This window comes from Phaethon aethereus, assembly GCF_964289735.1.
Source record: "Phaethon aethereus genome assembly, chromosome: 5".
In the NCBI taxonomy this organism is placed as follows: Eukaryota; Metazoa; Chordata; class Aves; order Phaethontiformes; family Phaethontidae; genus Phaethon; species Phaethon aethereus.
Genome location: NC_138579.1, coordinates 18,377,953 through 18,401,155, shown reverse-complemented (window position 1 = coordinate 18,401,155; position 23,203 = coordinate 18,377,953). Strand labels below are relative to the sequence as shown.

At 38.0% G+C, this 23,203-nt stretch overlaps 1 protein-coding gene across 3 annotated transcripts in view; it reads left to right on the top strand.

Moving 5' to 3' along the window:
• Positions 1-23,203, top strand: part of UNC79 (unc-79 homolog, NALCN channel complex subunit) — a gene marked incomplete at its 5' end in the record, with an annotated part of 114,137 nt that overhangs the window by 81,527 nt on the left and 9,407 nt on the right. For all 3 annotated transcript variants that reach the window (XM_082000539.1, XM_082000538.1, XM_082000540.1), the window contains 8 exons: positions 568-741; positions 2,533-2,601; positions 3,220-3,330; positions 9,397-9,501; positions 14,774-14,851; positions 16,488-16,577; positions 20,872-21,047; positions 22,767-22,953. In XM_082000539.1, coding sequence (XP_081856665.1) covers positions 568-741; positions 2,533-2,601; positions 3,220-3,330; positions 9,397-9,501; positions 14,774-14,851; positions 16,488-16,577; positions 20,872-21,047; positions 22,767-22,953 — 990 coding nt within the window. The remainder of the gene's footprint in view (positions 1-567; positions 742-2,532; positions 2,602-3,219; positions 3,331-9,396; positions 9,502-14,773; positions 14,852-16,487; positions 16,578-20,871; positions 21,048-22,766; positions 22,954-23,203) is intronic.

Here is a 23,203-nt window from a genome sequence, read left to right as displayed (position 1 = left end):
TATTGTCTGCCTTTTGCTGACTGCCTTCTGTGCTCTTGGCTTGTTTCTGCTGTAACTTTTATCCTTCCACTAGCACTAGTCACTTGTGGATATCCTGCTCTTCCAAGAACATGGCAATTGCTTCATACAAAGGTTTTGACATCTCTTTAAAACTGCTTATGTCTTTCCAGGCCTGACTCTAGCACACAAGCCAAAAAAGCATACATCGTCTACTGAACATTAATGAACATATTTTGTTTAAAACTGTCCAAAGGAAAACATGGGCAATCCAGTGGTGAATACAAGTTTTGCTTTTTTTACTGCCATGCTGGTCTAAGCAGGTGATGAGTTAGGATCCTGCTTGTAACGTTTTGGCTCAAAATCTTTTGGTCAATACTTTAGGAACTGAACTAAACTTAACTGTCACGTATGCAGTTCAAATTCCCTGCACAACATTTTATCATTAGCATTACAGAAGAGCTAAGTAGTATTTGGTCTGAACAAATTAAGCTCGGCATTTCCAAATACTGTTTAAGGGACCATTTCTGTATGTGTACGTTTGTTTACAGTTCTCATTTTTTTCCCCAGGGTTTAAACAACAAAAAGAATTTACCAGCAGGGGGTGCAATGCTACGCTGTTTGGAAAATATTGCTACTTTTATGGAAGCATTGCCGATGGATTCGCCCAGCAATCTCTGGACCACAATTAGTAACCAGTTTCAGACCTTCCTTACTAAACTCCCTTGTGTTTTGCCACTTAAGGTATGCTGTATGGACATCTGAAACGAGCTATACTGCCATTGGTCAGGATGTACCAAAAGAGTGGGAAAGCTGTGGATGAGAAATCAGAGCGAGTTGTTGTAAATATTTTCTAATAATTCAACTAATATTTCCAGATGAAAGGATTTATTGTATGTCTGATCCATCCCTTTAATTATATTTTCCCTGGGTAACAGTAACAACCCTGACAGGAGTACTCTTCACCTCTTGTTGGCTTTTTTCCTTTACACTTTCCATGCCCTGTTTTTGTCAGATTAGAATACTGCATTTGAGAGAATCAGCATTTTGGCAGTAAAAATCCATCTGGTTTTAACTGTTAAAACAAAATAAACTCCCCAAGAAGTTTAGCACCACCTAATCAATTTGCTAAAAGTACACAATAGTCAGACAGGCAGAGAACTAAGACTGCTGGGGATTGAGCCTCGCCTGTTTGGCTGACCAGGTTGTAGTTCTGGCTGTAATCAGCATATAGTTGCAGAAACTGAATCTAGAAGCTTCGAGCTCTGATTTCTGAGTGCTCAGAGGACATACAGTGGGATCTTATCTCCTGGTGTGTACATTTCCGGATGTCTTTCCAGTAAACACAGTTTCTAAGTCTTTCCAGTAAACATGGGATTCTGATGCTCTTATTCTGACTTTACTTCCTATGGCATGAATCAGCCCAGTGGCAATTTCTTCTGTGCAAAACAGTATTGCGCAGTAAGAGCCGAGGGATCCAAAATCTAACTTTATGACTTATAACATTGCTTTTAAATGGGATGTCACCACCAAATTACATGATTGATATTAAATTCCTTGGCACTATTATGCAATAGTCAGATCTTGAAACCTCTTTGGATTTTGGTAAATTGAGGCGCTATCCTGTAGCACTTACTAAGCCAAACAGGTAATAACCATTCCCTTTGCATACTAGCCACTCCAATATGTTGCATCTTGTCTAATTGAAATAAATAAAAAGAAATTAGTTGGTTCTTAATAGTTCCAACTGCATATCTGCCATTCACAGAACATTTAGGTGGAGTGTTTACTCTGATTTCCTTTTTATTTGGGAGAGGTGTCATTAGTGTTACAAATAAAACAATTTCTTGCTCCTGAACTTCCCATCTCCTGTTCCTTCCTGTAGGGTCAATAAATGACTCTCTGCTGTTCTAGATGTTTGCAGCAGGGATGAGGCAAGACAATGGATAGACCCTGAAAAGTCCCATTCGCTGCTACAACCTGCGTGATTTATGCAGAAGAAAAATCTTACACCATAAGGAACAACTTTAGAGGGACCTCTGGAGCAGCTATTGCTAGGGCGCATTCTGATGTTACAGGGTGTGAGTTGCAGCCCTGTCTTGGGGTGTGGGGAAGAATTAGCCCAGGACAACCACAGAAATACAGAATGAGGTAGATGGTTCATACCTCCTTGATAACCCACTCTTTTTAAATTTTTTCCCCAATCCATTTTTATTACAGCAGAAATACATTTCTAGGAAATTTTTGTCATAAGAGGGATAAAGTTAACTTTTCTAAACTAGCCTTTTTGTGAAATTTTGTCATCTTAAGGCCCATGCTGTGGTATGTTACAACTGAAGGGGTATGATTGTCTGTTCAGGAGTAAGACAGTTTAGGCGAAGTAAGTAAAGATCCATCATCAGGGATCATTTTTCAGACTTCACCTAGAACTTAGTCATAGCTGCTACCACTAAAAACAAAATGTGCACAGAAAGATACTAACTCTGGTTGCCTTTTGTTTTTTTTTTTTTCCCCTGCCTTCAAATATGTTCACAGTGTTCTTTAGATTCTAGTTTAAGAATCATGATTTGCTTGTTGAAGATACCTACCACTAGTGCCACCAGGGTAAGTTCCAAGAAGACAAAACTCTGTTGCCTCAGATTTAGTCAGCCTGCGCTATTCTATGAAAATGTTCTTACCCCCTAGCTAGGAAAGTACTATATATAAAGAATAAAATTGTGCAGTCCAATAATCTTTGGAGACTGGTAAGAGCTTTGGAATCTAGGTTACAGTAAAGTGTGGGTGGGATTACATTCCTGTGTGGGTGTGAATGTGTATCTTCTTAAAGATTTGATGTTCTCTTTTTCTTTTTTTCCCCGTCCTGTTTTTTTCTTTAAAAAAAAAAAAAAAGCAGCAGATAATGAACTTCCTTAGGAGTTCTGCAGTACAATTCCACTGAGATCAGTGAGGTTTTCCTGCACAAACACTACAGAATCTCTTATATCTCCTAAGCACTGTGTCAGAGGTGAAACTATTTTCTGGTTTTTTTTGCTTCTAATTTCTCATACAAGCATGAAGGCAAATGCTAGATAGAATAGCCATTTGACTGAAACAGTGTAAATCCCAGCAGGACTGCCTTTGAGCTAAAAATAATGCTGTTCCATTCAGGTGTTTCAGAGTTGGAATGCTTTTTGTTTTGCTGAGCAACCAGTTAATTGATTTCTTTAAATCACATCATTGCAGAGTCTTCTGGAGCCTTTTTCAAAATTACTAAGCTTTGTAATTCAGAATGCTGTCTTCACTCTGGCCTACCTGGTGGAACTGTGTGGTTTGTGCTACCGAGCCTTCACTAAGGTAACAATGAGACCATATCTTCCTTTTAGGGACAACTTAAAATAGGACAAAGTCCTACTTCCCTCAGATAGTATGTTTGTAAGTAAAGATGAAATCAGTCTTAAGTTTCAGACATGTCAACAGTTTTGTTGTAGTTTGGCTAATCAAGTAGTGATCATGATTCAGTGTCTTTTAATAGTACTGAGTTTCACACTCACGATATAGACACAGGTAAAGGGAACCTGCCAAAAACATTGCTCAGAAAAGTATTTTGGTGTGTTTTCATGACTCGGAAATTTTTTTCTCTTTTAGAGATGATAGCTGGTATTCATGCATGACTTAAAATGTCTCTACAGTCATATCTTTCCTAGTGCACAAGTTTAGCCATGTACCTTGTGCAGTAAAAACTTAAATATTCCTCTAGTGCCTTTTGAGAGCACAGCTGTGAGAGGAGGCAAAAAATAGCTAAGTAAAGTGGAAGACTCCAGGTTAGGAGCTTCCCAGCTTGGATCCTGTTTCATTCTGTATTAGATATCTCACTTTGGCATGCATGGCTATAAGCTGTGTAGAAAAGGTGTGCACCTGTAAGAAGTTTTTAAGATTCCTGGATGAAAGCTATGGTGTACAAATAACACTCAATTATTACTCAAGTTCATTTTTGTAGCTATTGGTAAGAAGTTGAACAAAACAAAATCCACAAAAAACCTTTTACTAAGGCCCTATATGCTGCATTATGTTAATGTACTGCACAAAAATGTTGCTTCAGCCACTAAGTGCACAGTTTTCCATCCTTGATACACTTGTCAAAACAGTAATTAATCCTCAGGAAATGTTCTCTCATAAGTAGCTATGTGATTTTTTTATATTGATAATGTACAACTGTAACACAGGTTGCTTCAGTCTTGGTAAGACTTCAAATCACTGGAAGAAGAAGAAAATATAAAATCAATGACAGTCTCACAGAAAAACTGCTTGCTATAATTAAACATATTGTTATTTTCTGTTTAATGCTTCAAACGATTCCATCTGGTAAAAGTTTTCCGTATTTTTCTAGTGGTGCAGTTTGTCTCATTTGAAAGAGAAGCACTTATGAAAGAAAAAAAAAACCTGAATACAGAAGAGACTGTCCAGCTTTTGGAAGTAATTCGAGTTAGATCTGTAGTTAAGGCTTTGGCCAAGGCAACGTGAGAAAAATGTTAAAGTCCAACCATGGGGTTTTTTCATTGAAACAAAGAAAACCCCATTTAAAACTGAAGCAAAGATGTTCCTCTTGCATTTGTGGTCTGATAAGACTCTTTCATGTACGCCTGCTAAAGCAAGTTGTGAAATATAGGAAATATTTCATTCCCTTCATGCTCTGCAGTTTCAGTTATTTCAAGAAAATTTTATTAAAACCATGGTATTAAAAAACCCTATGCTTTTCTTGCATGCTTCCTAGCTCAATTAATATATTGAGTACTTAACTGCACACAGGAAGCTTGTATTATAGCACTTGGTAAAATCACCATCTTGATTTAGTTTAATGCAACCTCTTGACCCAGGAATGGAATCATTAGTGAATGATTTCCTGCAATTTATAGCCACAAAATGCTTAATTTAGTGGAACTCCACATTACATTATCTTTGTTATTTCTGAAAGCTTACCATGGTTTTGGATTAGAAATATCAAATTAATGACTGCCGTTAGAAAAAAACGAATCAGTTTTGATATCTCTGTTTCTCGACAGTGGAAGTCACTGTAGCCAACTAATAGTGTTGTTTGTGATAGAATACCACATAGAAGTGAATTCCAGAAGGCATATAATTTGTGAACATTGAAAGTATTCAGATTTAATAACTTGTTTTGCAATTTTGAATGTGCTGGCTGGAACAAAACACCAACTTTCAGCTAAGCTATGGAGTATTCTTGTCTTTTGAAAGACCAAGCCACTCTGACATGCACTTTGTAGAGGTCAGTGCTGTACAACCACTCCAAATCTTTTTTTTATCTCCAACATTTTCCTAATACCCTGTGGCAGAAATATCTCACTTTCTCTTGTCTTGGAGCCTGAAGACTCATGTCAATCTGATATTTCCTTGTCTGAGTTTCTGTTCCAGGTCAGCAATTTGATTTTTTCAGTGCCTTTGGAACTCTTAGTTGAGAGTAGCATCTCTTCTGTGGATTGTAATCTTATCTTTAGTTTTCCTTTCAAGTATCTTAAGGACCTAAATGGACACATTTGGCTTTCTTATCTCTTGCAGCTGCAGAAGCTTGAACCTAAACTTAGCCTTTTGCTAGCATTCTGTTGACCCTTATTAAGTAAATGCAGAATGCCGCTGAATTGGACATCACAGGATTTTGCTATTGAATTTTTTTACAGAATCTTGAAGTGACCGATCTTCAGTATTTGTAATTACTGTAGTAGCAACAGAGATAAAATCAAGAATTTTGCTTTATACTGGCTTACTTGGAGGATAGCATACCACTCCATTAAAGAACCAAATTTACTAATCTTACTACTAAGTTTGGGACCTGAGATATTGCTGGAAAAAACTTCAGTCTTTTCACTTCCTACACATAGACCTCTGGCAAGTCACAGTTTGAAGGTTGCAAGGCGTTTTTCTTATAGGGATGCATAGACATTCTAGTGAGTTAATTTGGCTGAACAGAGGCTGAAGGGGTTGTATTCTTGCTTCTTTGGTCCCAGGTTTACACGTATGACTCCCCTGGGCGTTATTCTCATGGAACTAATACCCATTTAGAGCTCTGTTGCTGAATATAAAGTTCTTAAAGTATGTATAAACCATATTTATATATATTTATAACCAGCAGAATGATAGGAATAAGTAGACTTCAGCAGGAAGGATACTCTGGGCTATTGACTTCAGCGTCATCACTCCTGATTTACAGTGCAAGAAGCAAAAGGTCGGATGTCAAAAAACATTTTGCTTGATTTTGCTTCATCTCTCTGCACTGCATGTGCATAACAAACATTGAGAGTTTAGACTCTGAGATAGGAGACTTCTTTGAGAAAGAGGTAGCTCACTGTTGTTGTTACCACCCTTAGAGCCAAGGAAAGCTGGGATTCATGAAGCCTATGCTTCCCTCCCAGTGGTCTGACAAAGCAATTTATTTTGGCCCAATTATATCCCATGTATCATAGGTGTTAGTCTGTAAAATAGCCAAATGCTTCTGAAAGAATTTTACCTCTCTTCTTTTCCAGTATGTGCAGGCTACTGTACCAGGTCGCTGATAGGAACTTCTGTCTGGTGTTTTGGGGGATGTAATTGTCAACTGTCTTAGCATGGCACTGCTTTATCTATGTGTCTTAAGACCATGAAGGCATACGACAGTTGGAGGGGTCGCTGTTGCTAGAATTCACCAGCAAGTAATCAGGGTTTATTTGCACCTTGAGTATTGTGCACCGCTCTGGTTCCCTGTTGCCAGTCAGAACATAGTACAATCGGAGAAAGTTCAGGTAATGGTAACAGGAACAATCAAACAGTGGGATGAGTTCCGCATACAGAGCAACTAAGTTAGGGCTTCTCGGTCTGAAAAAGTAACAACTGATGGGAATGTGAGAGGTCTGTAAGGTCACAAGTGAACAGACAGGCATGGGTAATTTCATGCCTTTTCAGTACAAGAACAACTTATTTTGTAGGAACCAGTGTCAAAGCAAGTAAAGGGAAGTGGTTCTTCAACAGTGTGTGACTCCTTGCCAAGTACTGTGGGTACTAAAAATTGACAGGGGTCCAAGAAGTCAGTGGACACAAATGTGGAAGAGAAATTCACTGAGAGTTATGAATTATATGGAAACCACACTGAACTCAGAAGTTCCCTGAGCTGAAAATAGTTGGTGGCTAGGAGAGTAATAGTGGGAATTATACATGCTTGCCTTGTTTTTATTCTTCCTTTTGCATCTGCTTTAAGGCCTTATTGGAGGTAAGGTACTGAGGACATTTGTTCTGGTCTGACCTCTTCTGGATATTCTTTTATTGTATTATTCTTATCAGAGCACCACTCATGCATGTTGGATGTGTGACTTTTGGTTACTTGTCCCCTCAAGTAATGGTTTCATAATACAGCTGAACTGATCCAGTGTTTGGGAATGATTTTTTTTTTTTTTCTTTTTAATTGATTTTGGAATGTTAGCTTTCTGTGAGTTTAGCTGCCTAGACTATAGCAATGTAGTCCAAGGACCAGTGCTGTTTGGGGCCCATTCCATCAGCTGCATGTGTTATCTTTCTGCACATTCCATGTAACTGAAGATCAAACTAGGAGCTTGAAGTAAAGTCTCTTGGTTCATAGACTGGCATCATAATGTCCATGAAAGACATACTATTCTGTTGTTTTGGCACCTTCTCCCAAATCAGGGGCTAATATTTAAAATGTGTTTTCATTAAAAGGTATGTGGGTACACAAAAAGTTGGGAGGAGACGCAGCTGGGACAGCTGACCCCAACTGGCCAAAGGGATATTCCATACCATATGATGTCATGCTCAGCAATAAAACTAGGGGGAAGGTTGGCCGGGGGGCTGCTGTTTCAGGGGTTGGCTGAACACCAGTCGGTGGTGAGCAATTGTTTTCATTTGCATCACTTGTCTTTCTTGGGTTTTATTTATCTCTCTTTGTTATTTTCCTTTTTATTACAATTTGTTGTTGTTGTTATTATTATTATTTCATTTCAATTATTAAACTGTTCTTATCTCAACCTATGAGTTTTCTCACTTTTACCCTTCCAATTCTCTTCCCCCATCCTGCTGCAGGGCAAGGAGTGAGCGAGCGGCTGTGTGGTGTTTAGTTGCTGGCTGGGGTTAAACCACGGCAGGGAGGCACGCACTGTTGCTGTATGCTTTGTTTGGCAGTATGCTACACAGATACAATGTGGTGACATCAGCTTTCTGAGGAGGAATGCTGGTGACTGGCTTCTTGGTTTGCTGCAAGCCAAGCTCACTTTCACTTCCAGCGATTAATCTCCTCCAATGCCTTCCCTTTTGGCTGCACTTGCTACTGTGTGCAGCTGGAGGTGGCTAGTGAGGGTCAATTTGAAGACTCCCACTAACTAAGCCTCACAAGACTTCTCTGAGGAAGAGGCAAACATTATTATCCCATTTTACAGATGTCACAGAGAACTGAGGCCCTGACTGAGTAGAAAGTTCCACACATTTAACTTAAGTGAGCAGGCAAGTGCATAAGATTTACAAGATGGAAGACACTAACCTTTAAATCTTAAAGCACACTTTGGATATGCTCTCTTTCTTAGACATGATTTAATCTCTAATGGTCATGTGAAAGAGAGCTCAGTGTAAGTCTTCCTGCGGTTCAGAATTCTTGAGTTGCTGCGGTCAGTAGCAGATTATAGATCTGTTCCACATTTTTATCTTATCTAAAGTCAGCAAATGTCAAAGAAAGATCTATAATAGTCTCATCTTATCTCTTGTACCTCCTTGCACTCTCAGCTCTGCAACTCTATTCTTAGGCTTCTACGTTCTAATCTCTATTGGCTGATTTTCCCCTATGTTTTAAAATGTTTCTGTTGTAGCAGCCGTAGCCAAGACGGTTTTTATTGTGTAAATGGAAAAGTACTGTTAGTCTAATAAACAAAAATAGATGTCCAGGCTGCCTTAGTGCAGGCAACTTATTTTAAGGCAAATGACAGCAGGAAAAAAGTATGGTAAAATGTAGACCATTTCTGGCAGGTTTGATGAAAGAATAATGGTAAATACTATTGCCAGTTTTGTTCTCCTGTGTCAGTCCTTACTGCATTCTCCTTTTTGCTTTATATGGAACTACTTAGTGAAAGCTACACTGCAATCCTGGGCTTCGTAACTGTTTTATAAAATCTGTCTATTTCACATGTGAAATATTAAAATCTTGGATATAGTACCTGATACAATGTCAAAGGAGAATCACCCTCATCGATGTCTGTTCAAGTCTGTAGAATTACATAAATTATGAATGATACCTACTTTTTCATAAGACCCGAGAAACCAGTACACTTTTTAAACTTTTTTGTTTTCAAACTTAAATAAAAAGTATCTTTATGGTTTACTAGTGGGTGTCAGTGAATTTCAGGACATTCATAATTCTGTGTTTTTCTGTTGTAGGAAAGGGACAAATTCTACTTGACGCGCAGTGTCATATTGGAGTTACTGCAGGCACTCAAGTTAAAGTCACCCTTACCAGACATGAATCTGCTGCTGTTGGTGCAGGTACACGAGATTCTCATGTAATTCTTGTACTGATCCTGTCTTGGCCCAAAATTAGGCAGGGGGTGGGGGGGTGGGGGGAAGCAAGTCCAACATGGTTACAGAAAGTACCAGCAATGTCATGGGAAGCAAGAATTTTTTGAGTCAAAATCCAGTTACATTTGTAACCATCGGTGCATACATTTAGACTACCACACTAAAATTTAAGAAACTAAATTAAGAATCCACATTTCCCAGGATAATAATGACATGTGCATCATTGCTGATGTATTGAGGATCATAGAATGTATCTCAAGTTAGAAGGGAGCCATAAGGATCGAGTCCCAAGAGCTTCAAACTATGTCCCAATGGGGCAGCTGCCCCGCTTGTTGCCTTGTCTTCATATCGTAGCCCCAAAGCCAGTGAGCAGTTTGTGTGGGAAGAGGTGCTCGTTGATCATGGACCAGAACTCAGTTTCTGTCTATTCAGGCAGGAAGTAAGCTGTCCCCAGTCCCTAAAGGCTGTTCTCTTTTAACATGGAATTTTCCAGCAAAGAATACATAAACAATATTTCTGTTCCTTTCATTCTGTGGATTGCTGACATAGGGGTTAAGCTAGCTTTTTCATAGGTGTATCTGAGGAATTAAGATACAAACTTGTGAAAAATCTTGCTGCCTCTGAAATGCCCAGTGTGGCACTGTTTGGCACCACAAGCCTGTCCTGCAAAAACAATTTATTGAAATCCATCAATTTTCATCACAGGTGGGCTCTCATTGTTTACAATGAACTAACAGTTATATGGGTTTTGTAACTTTAAATGATAGGGGACCAGTGTAACAGCACTCCATAAGGTTCAGGCAAGATGGTCATTATGTAGATCATTCATAAAGCTCCAAGGATCACAGCTCCATTCACTCTTTCACCTCCTATTATGGGGTCAAAGCTTCATATAGCTTACTATGGGCTCATTTTCTTTTGAGTACTGGTACATTACTCATAGTAAATAAGTGATTGCCAATTGACAGACAAATAATACTGACAAGTGAAATTATATAGCAGTTAGGTTAACTCTGAAAACAATTATTATGCCATCAATGTTAGGGGAAGAATTTGGGGTGGGGAAGAATAATACTTGTGGTTTTTTTCTTTTGATGGTAAAGAGGTTTTTTTTTTTTTAGTCCATTTTCATTTAAAAAGCAGAGATTTCCCACCTTTTTTTTTTTTCCCCTTATAAACCCACACTTCTTTTTTTAGTCCCAGCCAAGACCATCAAATAACTTAACAACCACCAACCTCTTTCTGTCTTATGGATGCAGTGATGCAGCTTGATACCATGTGCATTGGTGTTTGTTGACTTGAACTGACTTTTCCTGTATTACAGAATAAAGCAATTTTTCTGCATTGCTCCGCTGTGTAACTCAATCCTGTGGTACCTCAAAAGGTCAAAATCCCACAGTGTAGTCAGTCTTGAATTCCTCATTTGAGACTGCAAACATGCCATGTCAGTTTTGGCAGTGGGATTTAAGTGGTAAACACTTGTCCTTCACATTGAGTCAATCATCTGATAGACATAGTAAGCAAAACTCTCTCTTACATTATCTTTATCTTTCTAGATAAAATGATGATGGCCTGGGTTTTCCTCCTACGACTGTTCCCATATGCTGTATTTGCTTTGGGATGTATTCATACCTTACACAACAGCACCTAATGTGGATATAAATGTCTTTTATGATGTCTGTCTTTCAGAGACTGATTTCATATTTCCTGCTATCCAAAGCAGCCAGATTCTGTTTTTATGCAGTCAATGGTAAAGAATAGGGGTTGTATTCAGACCATCTGCCATAGATGCCTACTGTAGACGTGATGAGTACTTCTCCCATTGTGCAAATTGGCAGCCCTCAGTAGTATGTGGTCTGAATCATTCAACAGCCTCATGAATATAAATACCATAGTAACCACTAAAACCATCTTAAGCATTGTTGTAATTTAAGAAACCTACTAGTAAAAACACGTCTGTATCTCATTATTTTTTCTTTGGTGTCATTAATAGAATAAAGGGGTTGGGTCACCTCTTTACCACAGGAAGCCACTACAATATTAACTCAAATTGTATGGTTTTGAATCCATTAAGCTGTAGCAGGGTTAACACAGCACCAAATGGAAATGATTTTAATTTCCAAGACAGTCGTGTCCCCATGGACATGTTAGCCTGTATATGAGACTCTATACAGACAGTGCACACAGCACAGAGATTCAGCCAAAATGTTCAAGATAACAAAGGAGTTGGGAGCACTTTGATAGATCAGTCGTGGGCTGACTAACAAAGGAATTCCTAGGAATGTACATTTGACACCCACATCCATCCAGATTACATGGTGCCATCAGTGTCACTGGTGACATCAGTGCTAAGATGAGAGTTAACTTTATCCCACTTTACAAAGAATAAGAATTTTAACCAGATCACCCCAATCATTGCATAGGTGTCCTGGATGATACAGGGTACAGAAAGTCTGGCTCCTTGATTTATCCTAGCAAATGAAAGCAATCATGTACATGCTGCTGTTCCATGGGTTTCCATAGGAACTGCATCTTCACACAGCATTTTGTTCCTCACTACTTTTCTCCCACTCACATTTCACCAGCCCACATCTTCAGGATTTCCATTAACTTCAAATTATATTAGTGTTTCATTAGGATTTGCTTGTTCAGTCAAGCTCTAAGGTTCAGTGTATGTATCTGACCTGTTTTGTTTAGGTGCCTCCTATTTTGGTCTGGACTTTCAGCTAATGTAAATCAGTGTATATCTAGTGGTTCCAGTTTACGTTTCTGTGAAGATTTGGTTTACTAATTACTGAATGGAAGAATTTAATATATATATATATGTTTATAAGAATATATATTTTAAAAACTCTTGAGTATGAATGGAGGTATAATATAGCTAAATTATGGTATATAGATAATTCACTACAATCAGCAGATATTCCCATTCAGACATTATTCTGCAGCTATATCTCAGCAGACAATGCTAGTAAGAGGCATGGCAATTATTTGCCCATTTCTCATCTTTTTGCAGTGTGGCAGTATTTTTCTTTACTTTTTTCTTTATAATGGCTGGTATTAAATCTCTTGCCAGTGACATCTTAATGTATTATAGTATTTGTAGGAGGAGACAACATAAATGACAGTGAATTGGACTGGAAATACAATAAATTTTTCATTTTGAGTTTGGTTTCCCCATCTTCTTTGGACTGCATTGCAACTTTAGGAAGGATCCTTGGAACTGGCAGTCTGATGATGAGATGGATAAGCTAAACAAGGCCTAATTATTCATTAGGAATGGAATGGAGTTTGTCAGCTGTTTTTCACATATAAATTAATATCTCTTACTTCACCCTGTGAAGTAAACTCCTCTGTGCAAAAGATGTAGAAAGCTTACAGGAAGCCAGCAGAGGTTGCTTTGGCTGCTGCTTCTTATTACTGTTCTTAAAAGAAAATGTTGTCTGCAATAAATGACATTTGTCTTTGGCAAGGGTTTTTTGTTGACTTATATGGTGAGTGCTGTACAATGTCTTTAGCAGTGCACTGAACTTGCTGTTGGATGCTAAATATACACATACAGATTCTTCAGGGAGTTGTGGTCCTTTTATGCAGCTAATGGTAGTACAAGGGAACCCTAATCTACATGCAAATGGTTGACTGAGAAATCCTTCACACAGGAAAACATCATATCTGTTGTCCAGCAGACTCAGCATCAGCATTGCTCTTTCTGAGATAGGGTGCATTAGGAGAAAATCGGTCATCTATTTGCCCAATTAATGGTCCTTCTTTTAAAAAAGAAGTGGAGAGTCATAGTTGCTGTTTGAACTAAGACTCAGCTGTCTTTACTGGATTGATAGAGCCCATAATCCTAAAGCTTTCTTTTGCTTCCCATGTAATTATTAGAGCTGTGGTACAGAAGAGCACCAGGCCACCTCTCAACTGAACTATGAGTTACATTCTTGTTTTATTTCCATTTGGCTTATTCTGGTGTAAAATAAATTCTAACCAGGAGAAAAGTCAACTGGAGCCAGGCCTATGTCTGAGGATACCTAATTAGATTATTAATCTAAACTCGGGTATGTCTTTCTTTCTGGTATTTATCCCAAAGAACAGACTACTTGTCAAGACATAGGTTGAGTAGTTTCCAAGTCTTGGTAGGCAGTCTGAGTTCAGACTAAATCTGTCATAGAAAGGTAAAGCTCATGGAAGTGTAAGTAAATTCTAGATCTGTAAAGGATATTTCGAAATGTCTTCAAAGAGAATGGTCAGTCATTGAGAGTACTGCTAATACACATGCATCAGACAATTGTCAAATATATTGTGTGGTCAATACCTGTCTCAGGTTCTGAAGGTACCACAGTATTCATTTTCAAGAAAGAAAATTAAGGCTTAGACCTTAGTTTGACAGTTCTTTTCTGTCCTTTCTTAGAAAATTTACATTGCATCATGATGGACAGAAATTGCTCAAGTGCAAATACAACATTAAGACAACAAGTTTTAGGAACAAACAAATCATCTGCAGGGTGTCCAATGCATTATTGAAGCTTATAATGATTAAATAACAGTATTAGCAGGTCTAATATATGAATGATGTGGACGTCAGAGATTTTGGGTCAAGGGATTTGGAAATAAAAAGAAAAAAAAAAAGCAAGGAAAATAAAAGCATAAGAAAAGCAATTAGAGGTATTCTACTATAACAGAACGATACTGACCTTCTGTCAGAAACAGCTTATGTTTTTGTAGCATTATGGCCTGTATTATGCAGAAGTTATACCACACCAGTATGTTCTCAACTTTGTTAAAAAAAATTGTTCATGTAATTCATCATTGTAGAACTTCAGCAAAAATGTTGTAATATCACAGTGAAGAACATGGCACACTGCCTTATCATCCTCTATCATGTTTTACTCTATAATGGAAGAGGAACATTTGAGATATGCAAGGAATAGCAAAGATTTTGCTCATAAAGAATGTCTGATTTATTATATAATAATAAATATTATTCAAATTGCTCCTGCACAGCATATATGTGTTAATTAACCTCATTAAAGTAGATTTTTTTTTTCATTAAAATTAGCTCATTTATAATGGTGAGTTAACCAGGTTTTTTATAAAGAAAGAGAGCTCTAAAGGCAAATTACCGTGAATAAAAGCAAGAAGAGATCTGAAGTGATTTTAATAAAGTCATGAATAACTTACTAGTGTCTTCAGGTTCCTCCAAAAATAAAAAAATAACTTGTCTTTAATTTCTTCTTAGTTTGTTTGTGCAGATGCTGGAACAAAACTAGCTGAGTCAACAATCTTGCATAAACAGATGATTGCCTCTATGCCTGGAGTAAGTACTGAATCAAACTCCATCTCTTAGTTTTGTTTTTTTAAAAAAAAAATATCTTATTCAGCTCACTTTGCTTCATTTTACTGTTCTTTCCTTTTCATTTCTCTTCTGGTTGGCAAAGTGTATTGCAGGCAGAGGTTGAGATGCTTGTTCCTTTTTATTAATGTTGGAAAAGTTCTGATCTTGACATTGCTTCCCTTACTTTCACTGATAATCTTTAGTCATGTAACTGACTGCAGCTTGAGCCTGCGATCAGGAAGTCAACAGGTGGGGAACAGACCATCTGAATGCCTCAAGAAATGGTAGCAGGGAGGAAAGCCACAAGCCATTGCCTCCATTCTCACAAAAGATTATCTGGTTAAAGAAGGAGTTAATGGTATTTTTCTGGTAATGTGTTAACCTATATCCTGCTGTTAAGTGTAGCTAAATTACCAGAACTCATAATTGCCTAGGTACTGAATATACACCTGGTGAATATGTGAGGATGTAGCACAACTGAAGGTCTTGACTTGTTCCATGACACATGTGACTGAGTACCCAAACAGATGGATGAGGGTTAGCCCAGATCTGCTTCAGAAGCTGAGGAAAACTCATTTGTGTATATGTGTGTCTCTGTCAGCTTTAGGGCTGACCTAGTAGGATCTTTCCTAGTAGGACCTTCCTGTCTTCTGAAATGTGTGATTTTTTTTTTTTTTTTTAATGCAAATCTTTAATAACACCTTTCCTCCCAACAGAATATTTTAATATATGCTTGCTTTAAATAGATAGACTGACATTGGTGTTACAAGGTATGGTAGAAAAGCGATCATTTCAGAAGAAACCATAGAGAATCAGGCTGCCTGCTGCTTGAATGAAACAGAATAGATGGTTGGAGAGAAGTCTTTTGCAACTGAGCATTATTTTCCGAGGTCTGAGTATAATATATTTTATAATTCTATTATTCAGTATTTTAGCAACCATGTGGAATCCTTAGTCCAAATAAACTGGATGGAGGATATGCTGACAGGGCTACCAGTGACCTTGTTTTACTGTTTGTTATTCTGTCAAGGGAACTGACAGGCATAGCATTTCAAAAGCCAGAAGGTGGTATAGTTCAACACAGTGTAGATTGGTATGAACATACAAAAATGAGAAGCACCCAGATCAGTTGCTTAAAAATAGCATGCTAGCAGTTTTTCAAATTTCAGCCACTAAAACTCCATTATGGCTTAATAATTTTGTGATCACAACTAAATCTGGTTCAATTGTATACGCAAGATAGGATAATAGCTTTTGTGCCTCAACGTGTAGGCAATTAAATAGACATCAAAGAAGAGTAAGTAGTTTTCTCCTGTAAACTTTACTGTAATGTTCTGCCCTGAGCCTATGACTTCGTAAAAACTACAGTAGTTTTTGGCATCTTCAGAAAGATACCTAATAAAAAAAAAATTAAAAAAAGATACCTAATGATGATAATCACAGAATCATTAAGGTTGAAGATGTAAAAGAATAACTATTCCTAATAAAAGTAATTGAACTAAAAAATAAAATAGAGAATTTGAGAGAGAAAAATTGTATTCTGGTGAACAAGAAACAAAGACAGAAACATGAACATATCTGAAATCTTGTATTTAAACTTACTTCTTTTATGTTCTAGTGTGGAACAGCAGCAATGGAATGCATGAGGCAATATGTTGGGGAAGTGCTGGACTTCATTGCAGATATGCATACCTTAACAAAATTAAAGGTTGGTTCTGGGAATACATTGATTTAAAATACATGTGCTTTTTTAACAAAAACATGTTTTCTGTAGTGAACCTGCCTGGGAGAAACAGTTGGAAGTCTTTGAGTGTTTTTTTCTTTTTTTTTTTTTTTTAAATGTTAGTACTGTTATGGATTAGACACTTTTGGGGGGGGGATCAGTAAAAAGTAGCTTATGCAGTGTTGAAATGGGGGCTGATTCAAATATAGAGAGCACACAGTAAAAATGCAGGCTTTATTTTTCTGAAATACTGATAAGCTAATGATAAGTTTTCCTGCAATGTTGATGATAAGCTAATGTCATACCAAAATCACTGTGAGAAGTAGTAGTGTTTAATATAACCCATGGAAACAGAAAACTCTTTTCCTTTACAACTAATTACACTCTTCTGGAGGAATCCTGTGTCTCTCATATATACACAAACAGACAGTTAAGTTAATTGGAAGTTCAGAGATTATTAAAACGCAGTAATTGACTTAAAAAAAAAAACGGGGGGGAGTCCTTTTTGATATGGATGCTGTTGTTTTCATTATCAGGTTATATTCTGTTCAGATGGGAAAAACTGAGCAGTCATTACCTATGTAGTCCAACCTGCTGTTTGGTTTCTGAACATTACTTTGATGCTAAATTATAAGAAGAGTGATAGGAAAATACTTCTGTCAACATAAAATATTTTATTTAGGAATGAATTTCATGAAAACATCGTGGTAATAATTAGCTGGTCAAAACCTGGAGTTTCTGTTTCATGAGGGAAGCTAGTATCTATTAAATTTCCTAAAAAATGGAAATTCTTCAAGATGCTTTAGAAAAGAATTAGGCTAAGCAATATTGCTGCTGTATAATAGGAAATAATGGAAGTGTAGCTGTTTCATTTGCTAGCAAAGTAGCATCTACTGTTAATAGCTTAAATAAAAAGTTACTGTAATATTTCAGCTAATATATTGCTAATGTTCAGTCATAATGCTGTGGAGGGGGCAATATATATTTTATTTAGCATATCACTATCCCATCAGGTAGTTTTATTGTACCGTCTGAAGCCGAATACTACATGAGCACTGAGCTGGAGGTGAAACTTTGGTGGTAAAATCCTTTTTGCAGAGGGAAAACCCATGTCTTATAGGGGAACCATCTGTCAGTTCTCAATGCCAGGCAAAGTTAGATTGCAGTCCTTTGAGTTACATGTGGGTACCCTGCACGAGGGTGAATTTCCTTCAGCACATAAAATGGAGGCAGAGGTGTGACTAGTTAGGCGCTTCTAACTTGCGCAAAGCTGGCAGGACAAATGGATGATGTGGGAGTGCAGCAGAGGGACCGTTACAGGTATGGAGGATAGTCTATGCTGTCAAAGATGCGTCCCGTTCATTCTGAAATCTCAGTAGGAGTTTTAGTCCTTGTACACCAGCCATTCGGTGATCCGAGGGAAAATTTGTCAACTGAAAGAGGTCATTTCATCACTGGGCACAGTCAAGTAGCTGCCAAGCTGCTTTTACGTGATCTGAAGCTCAGTTGACAGATACAGAAAAACAGTGCTGTCCTGTTCTGGCTGGTACGAATCACATTGCCATCGCTTACGTGCCTGGGCTTTGGCGCATGTGGTCTTCTAGGGAAGTTCTTTGAACAAGCTGTTGCATTTGTTTCTAACCTCAAGAACCATTTGTGCTTCTGTAACACAGAGTGCGTCTGCTAATAAAGGGTGTCGATGGTCTGTTTTCCTGATAAATCACTATAGTGTTTCCCTGAAAGGGCCCCTCTACTTCTGCACCCGTCCTCTGCTGAAAGTTACTGGAAACACACTGGAGTATTTCATTCCACAAGTTCATGCAAGCATTCTGTGGCAGGCAAGACAGAATAAATGATAACCCATAGTGGATTTTGATACTGGAGTTTATTTATGAAGCAATGAGAAGAATACTGTTACCCTACTCGTTTCTCACACACTCACTGGCTCACTGTCCCCCTGCCCCCTCCACCCCACCTCATGCCCCAGAAGGGGAGACCTTATTGCAAGTTAATAATGCTTACTACAAAGGAAGAAGAATCCCAGCTAAACTGAAAGTAATGTCTCTTGAAACTTGCAGTAACCTTGTTTTACTGGAAAAAATGTCCCTTTTGTTAAGTTTTTACCCTGTTGACCATATGCCTTGAATCCCATTGAGTTCTAAAAAAATACTTGCTGTGGTTTAACTCGGCAGGCAGCTAAACACCACACAGCCGTTCGCACACTCCCCCTCTCAGTGGGATGGGGGAGAGAATCGGGGAAAAAAAAGTAAAATTCATGGGTTGAGATAAAATTAGTTTAATAGGACAGAAAAGGAAGGAATGATAATAATAATATACAAAACAGGTGATGCACAATAAAATTGCTCACGACCGGCTGACTGATGCCCAGCCAGTTCCCAAGCCACAGTCACCACCCCTTGGCAAACTCCCTTCTGGTCTGTATGCTGAGCATGATGTTACCTGGTATGGAATATCCCTTCAGCCAGTCTGGGTCGGCTGTTCTGGCTGTGCCCCCTCCCAACTTCTTGTGCACCTCCTCACTGGCAGAGCATGGGAAGCTGAACAGTCCTAGACTGAGTATAAATACTACTTAGCAACAACTAAAATATCAGTGTGTTATCGACATTATTCTCACACTAAATCCAAAACACAGCACTATACCAGCTACTAGGAAGAAAATTAACTCTATCCCAGCCAAAACCGGGACAGCCATGTAATACAGGAATCTGAGATCAAGCTTCACGTAATAGGAGAGTCAAATATGACAATAATTTTATGTGATGTAAAGAATAAGTTTTGGCTGTCTTTGGAAAATGAAAAGGCAGTTCTTATTTAACCAGACCAGATAAACTTATTCTCTGGTTCCAACATAGTTGGGAAAAGATTTGTAAGCATTTCTAAGTTTACAAGTAGTCATAACTTTAAACAAATTCACAACATCTAGATTCAAATTCCTGTAACCTCATTTAATATATTTACTTATAGTGCTTGGGTTTTATTAACTGAGGTGTTCCTAGGAATTGAGTCCTAAGATTATCCAGCTGTATAGCTTCTTACTACGAGTATGTATTATCAACAGCATCTGGACTACCAAACTAACACAAAGAATGCTATATGATTTATATGGCCAGTAACAATCCCAACAGCAAAGGTTTAATCTTGGTTTTCAAATTTTGAAATTTCTACTCTCTTTAGAAAATCAATGAAGAAAAATAAAGTTGTTTATTCATTTCCAATGTCTTATTTTGCATGTCTGAGAATGCTTTCTTTGAAAGAGGTTAATTGTTTTCAGTCCTGCGTATTAGTGATTACTACATTATAAAAAGTTATGTTAATTCCCACAATAATCTCATTCCAGTTTATTGTTTCTGTGCATTTTAATTGGTAAAGCTCAGCAATATTTTATTTAGAAAATTCCACCATTTTTTAAGAAATATAATGTATCTATCCTTTTTACCTGGCTCTGTAACAAAGTTGTCAGATATTCATGCTGGTACATTACCTTTTTTTCTCTTCAAAGAAGCTTCAAGTGATTTTTGAGCGTGTAAGTTGCTGGCGTTAGATACTTAAATGTTATAAAATATTGTTGTCCACTGACTTTTATCCTGTTATAATAATTTAATAACTGATGACCTGGATTAATTAGAGTTATAGAATTATCTCAAGAAGCACCAATGAAACATTCCTTAGAGCTGACAAAGCAGGATAATAAATTATCTTTTCAGGCATAAATATTTGCATGTTTCTTGGTAAAAGGTTTAGCCCTTTTATTTCCAGGACTGAAAGGCATTTGTAGCAGCTGAATAGTGCAACATAGTCATATTGCCAGTGAATGAGCGACCGCTTATTTCTGTACATGTAAATGGATTATTGCACAGGGAAGGCATTTCCTGCCCAGATGCTATCTTGTTAAATGGTTAGATTCTTTCATCTTCACTTAAGCTGTCTGGATGTGCAACCATTAGTTTGTATTCATTAGCTGTTGAGTTTGCTGATGCAAAGGTGGTGCCTGTACATTTTGTATAATTAGTATTTTGTGTGGGTTCTTGAAAATGTTGCCTCCTGTGGAAAGATCTGCATCATAAAGCTGTTACTAATATAGGGACTGGAGAATTTTTAAAAATATATTTCTGAGTTTTTTGTTCTGTAGTTTTGTAGACACAGTTAGAGACCCCGAGAAAGGAACTGAAGGGAAATGAAATAGAATACTCTTGCTTGGAAGAACTTAGTTGAAGTGAAATACTCTTTTCAGGTATGAAATCAGATCTTTCCCTTGCAGAGTCACATGAAGACTTGTTCTCAGCCACTGCATGAAGACACGTTTGGTGGACATCTGAAAGTTGGTTTAGCTCAGATTGCTGCTATGGAAATCACACGGGGAAACCACAGAGACAACAAAGCTGTGATCCGATATTTGCCTTGGCTTTACCATCCTCCTTCTGCAATGCAACAAGGGTAAGAATGCTTTTCCACGAAAAGGAATACTAAAATGAGTTAGAAATCTTCACAAAATTCTGTGTTTATTGCCAGATTTCACAGATAAGACCTGCAGTAGTGAATGGTGGCCGTGGGACATTGAAACAGCTGGTCAGGAGCTCCCTGATCCTTAACTGAGGAGTTCATCAATGCAATATTTAAAGTACAAGCCAAAGGAACAGTGGAGGTAACTCCATTGGCTTGACTGGTGTTAGCCTGGAAATTAACTTGTTTCTTGATCTAGATACAGATGGTGCAAAACACACAGGCACTTGATCAGTCCTAGAATTATAGAAAATATGTTGGGGATTACAGAGAAATTCTTTGAAAATATCGAGTACAAATGAGTGAGAACTGTAGCCTGTTGATATGATGATAGAAATACTAACTTCATCTGGTTAAAGTTAGGTGGGAGAAATCCTGCTCTTCAAGACATCTGTTATATCCTTTTTCACTGTGAGAACTCATAATCTGCAGTTTTATCTTCAAAGTGAAGGGAGATATTGTCTCTTTTCTTACAATGACAACGAATGACATGTTTTGAGTGTAGACCGTTGGACTGTGTTTCAACAAACCTGTACTCTTGTCCAGGCTTTGTCGCAGACTGCCTGCCCCAGGATTCTGGGGCCTAAGCTGCTTAGGCTCCAGTCCTGTAGATATGTCTGCATGTACTTTCATGCAGAGCATATCTAGTTTTGGAAATATGGAGTTATCTCCTTGCGCTTTAGTTTCTCACATGTAAAAAAAGGACTATGTGTTCTGAGTTGAAGGTAGTGAATTCCTTTAAGACCCTATAAGTACTTGAGGAAGAGCATTGTACCAGAGTCTATTTAAAAAATAAATAAATTAATAGAATGCCTCTTTGGTGCTGTGAGTCCTTGACAATGACATGAAATCAGAAATGAAAAACAGTAAGTGAGAGTGGCCTAGTAAGTTGTGATTTATTGATCGACAACCAATTATTTTTTTCCTGTGCCTATGAATTCAAATCTGAGTATGTAATCTGAATTTTATAGCAGCAAGGGGACAGACAAGATGACACCAGGAAAGTGTTACTCCTTTTTAGATTATATAAGCACATTGCTTTACAATTAGACATTGCGCTAGATGGTGGATGCATACTTAAATGTCACAAAAAAGCATAGTCACTGCCTTCAAAAGCATGCAGTCCCAATGTCCAAGGAGAGGCTAAGGAATTGAGAAATTAACTCCACTTTACCAATGAAGAAGAGGAACATAGTGGAAGTAAGGCACAGCCTTACTGCGTAAGCCTTACTTAACCTGCCTCTGAGCTCTCTGCGGAATGAAGAATTTCCTGCCCTGTCAGCCATGTGCTGTCCAAGGGATCTGGGAGGAGCATTTCCACTTGGGCAGCCCTTCCCGTCTGATGATTCCTGTGTGAAAAATCACTGTGTATGGAACCACTGAATCTGTGACTGTTTTAGTCTTTTATAGAGACTGTTTCAGCCTTTTATAGAGACTGTTTCTGAGAGCCACCAAATATGTTCTGTTGGACTTGTTAATGGTACATCAAGTCCACCAAGTTCTGTGTGGCTCTAGTCTTCCCATAAGCTGTACCAATGATCTGTCCCTCCAGCACACTGAGACTGCATCTGCCTTGTGTGCATAAGGAGACTCCGTATTTTGGGGAAAACCAGAGAACTTGGCATCATTGTAAAATCCGCTCTTTCTTGACAGGCCCAAAGAGTTCATAGAATGTGTGTCTCACATTCGTTTGCTGTCCTGGCTACTTCTGGGGTCTCTGACACACAATGTTGTCTGTCCAAATTCTCCGTCATCTTGCATGCCTATTCCACTGGATGCGGGTTCACAAGTTGCTGATCACCTTATTGTTATTCTGATTGGGTTTCCAGAGCAATCAAAGGTAAGGGATTCTGTGTTTTAAGTGGAGATGTGTTATATACTGGCCTTATTATTGTAAACACTTATTTATTTCTTCTTAAGAAAAAAAGAAACACTTACTTATTTCTTCTGGGATAAAACCTTATTAACACCTGGGATCTAGGGAAAGAAATCTCTCGTTTTTCTTGTGTGCCTCTTCATGCATAGAAAACTGGTGATGAAATCACCACAATTAAGCCTGAGATTCAAGTATTCCAGAATACCTCAGCACA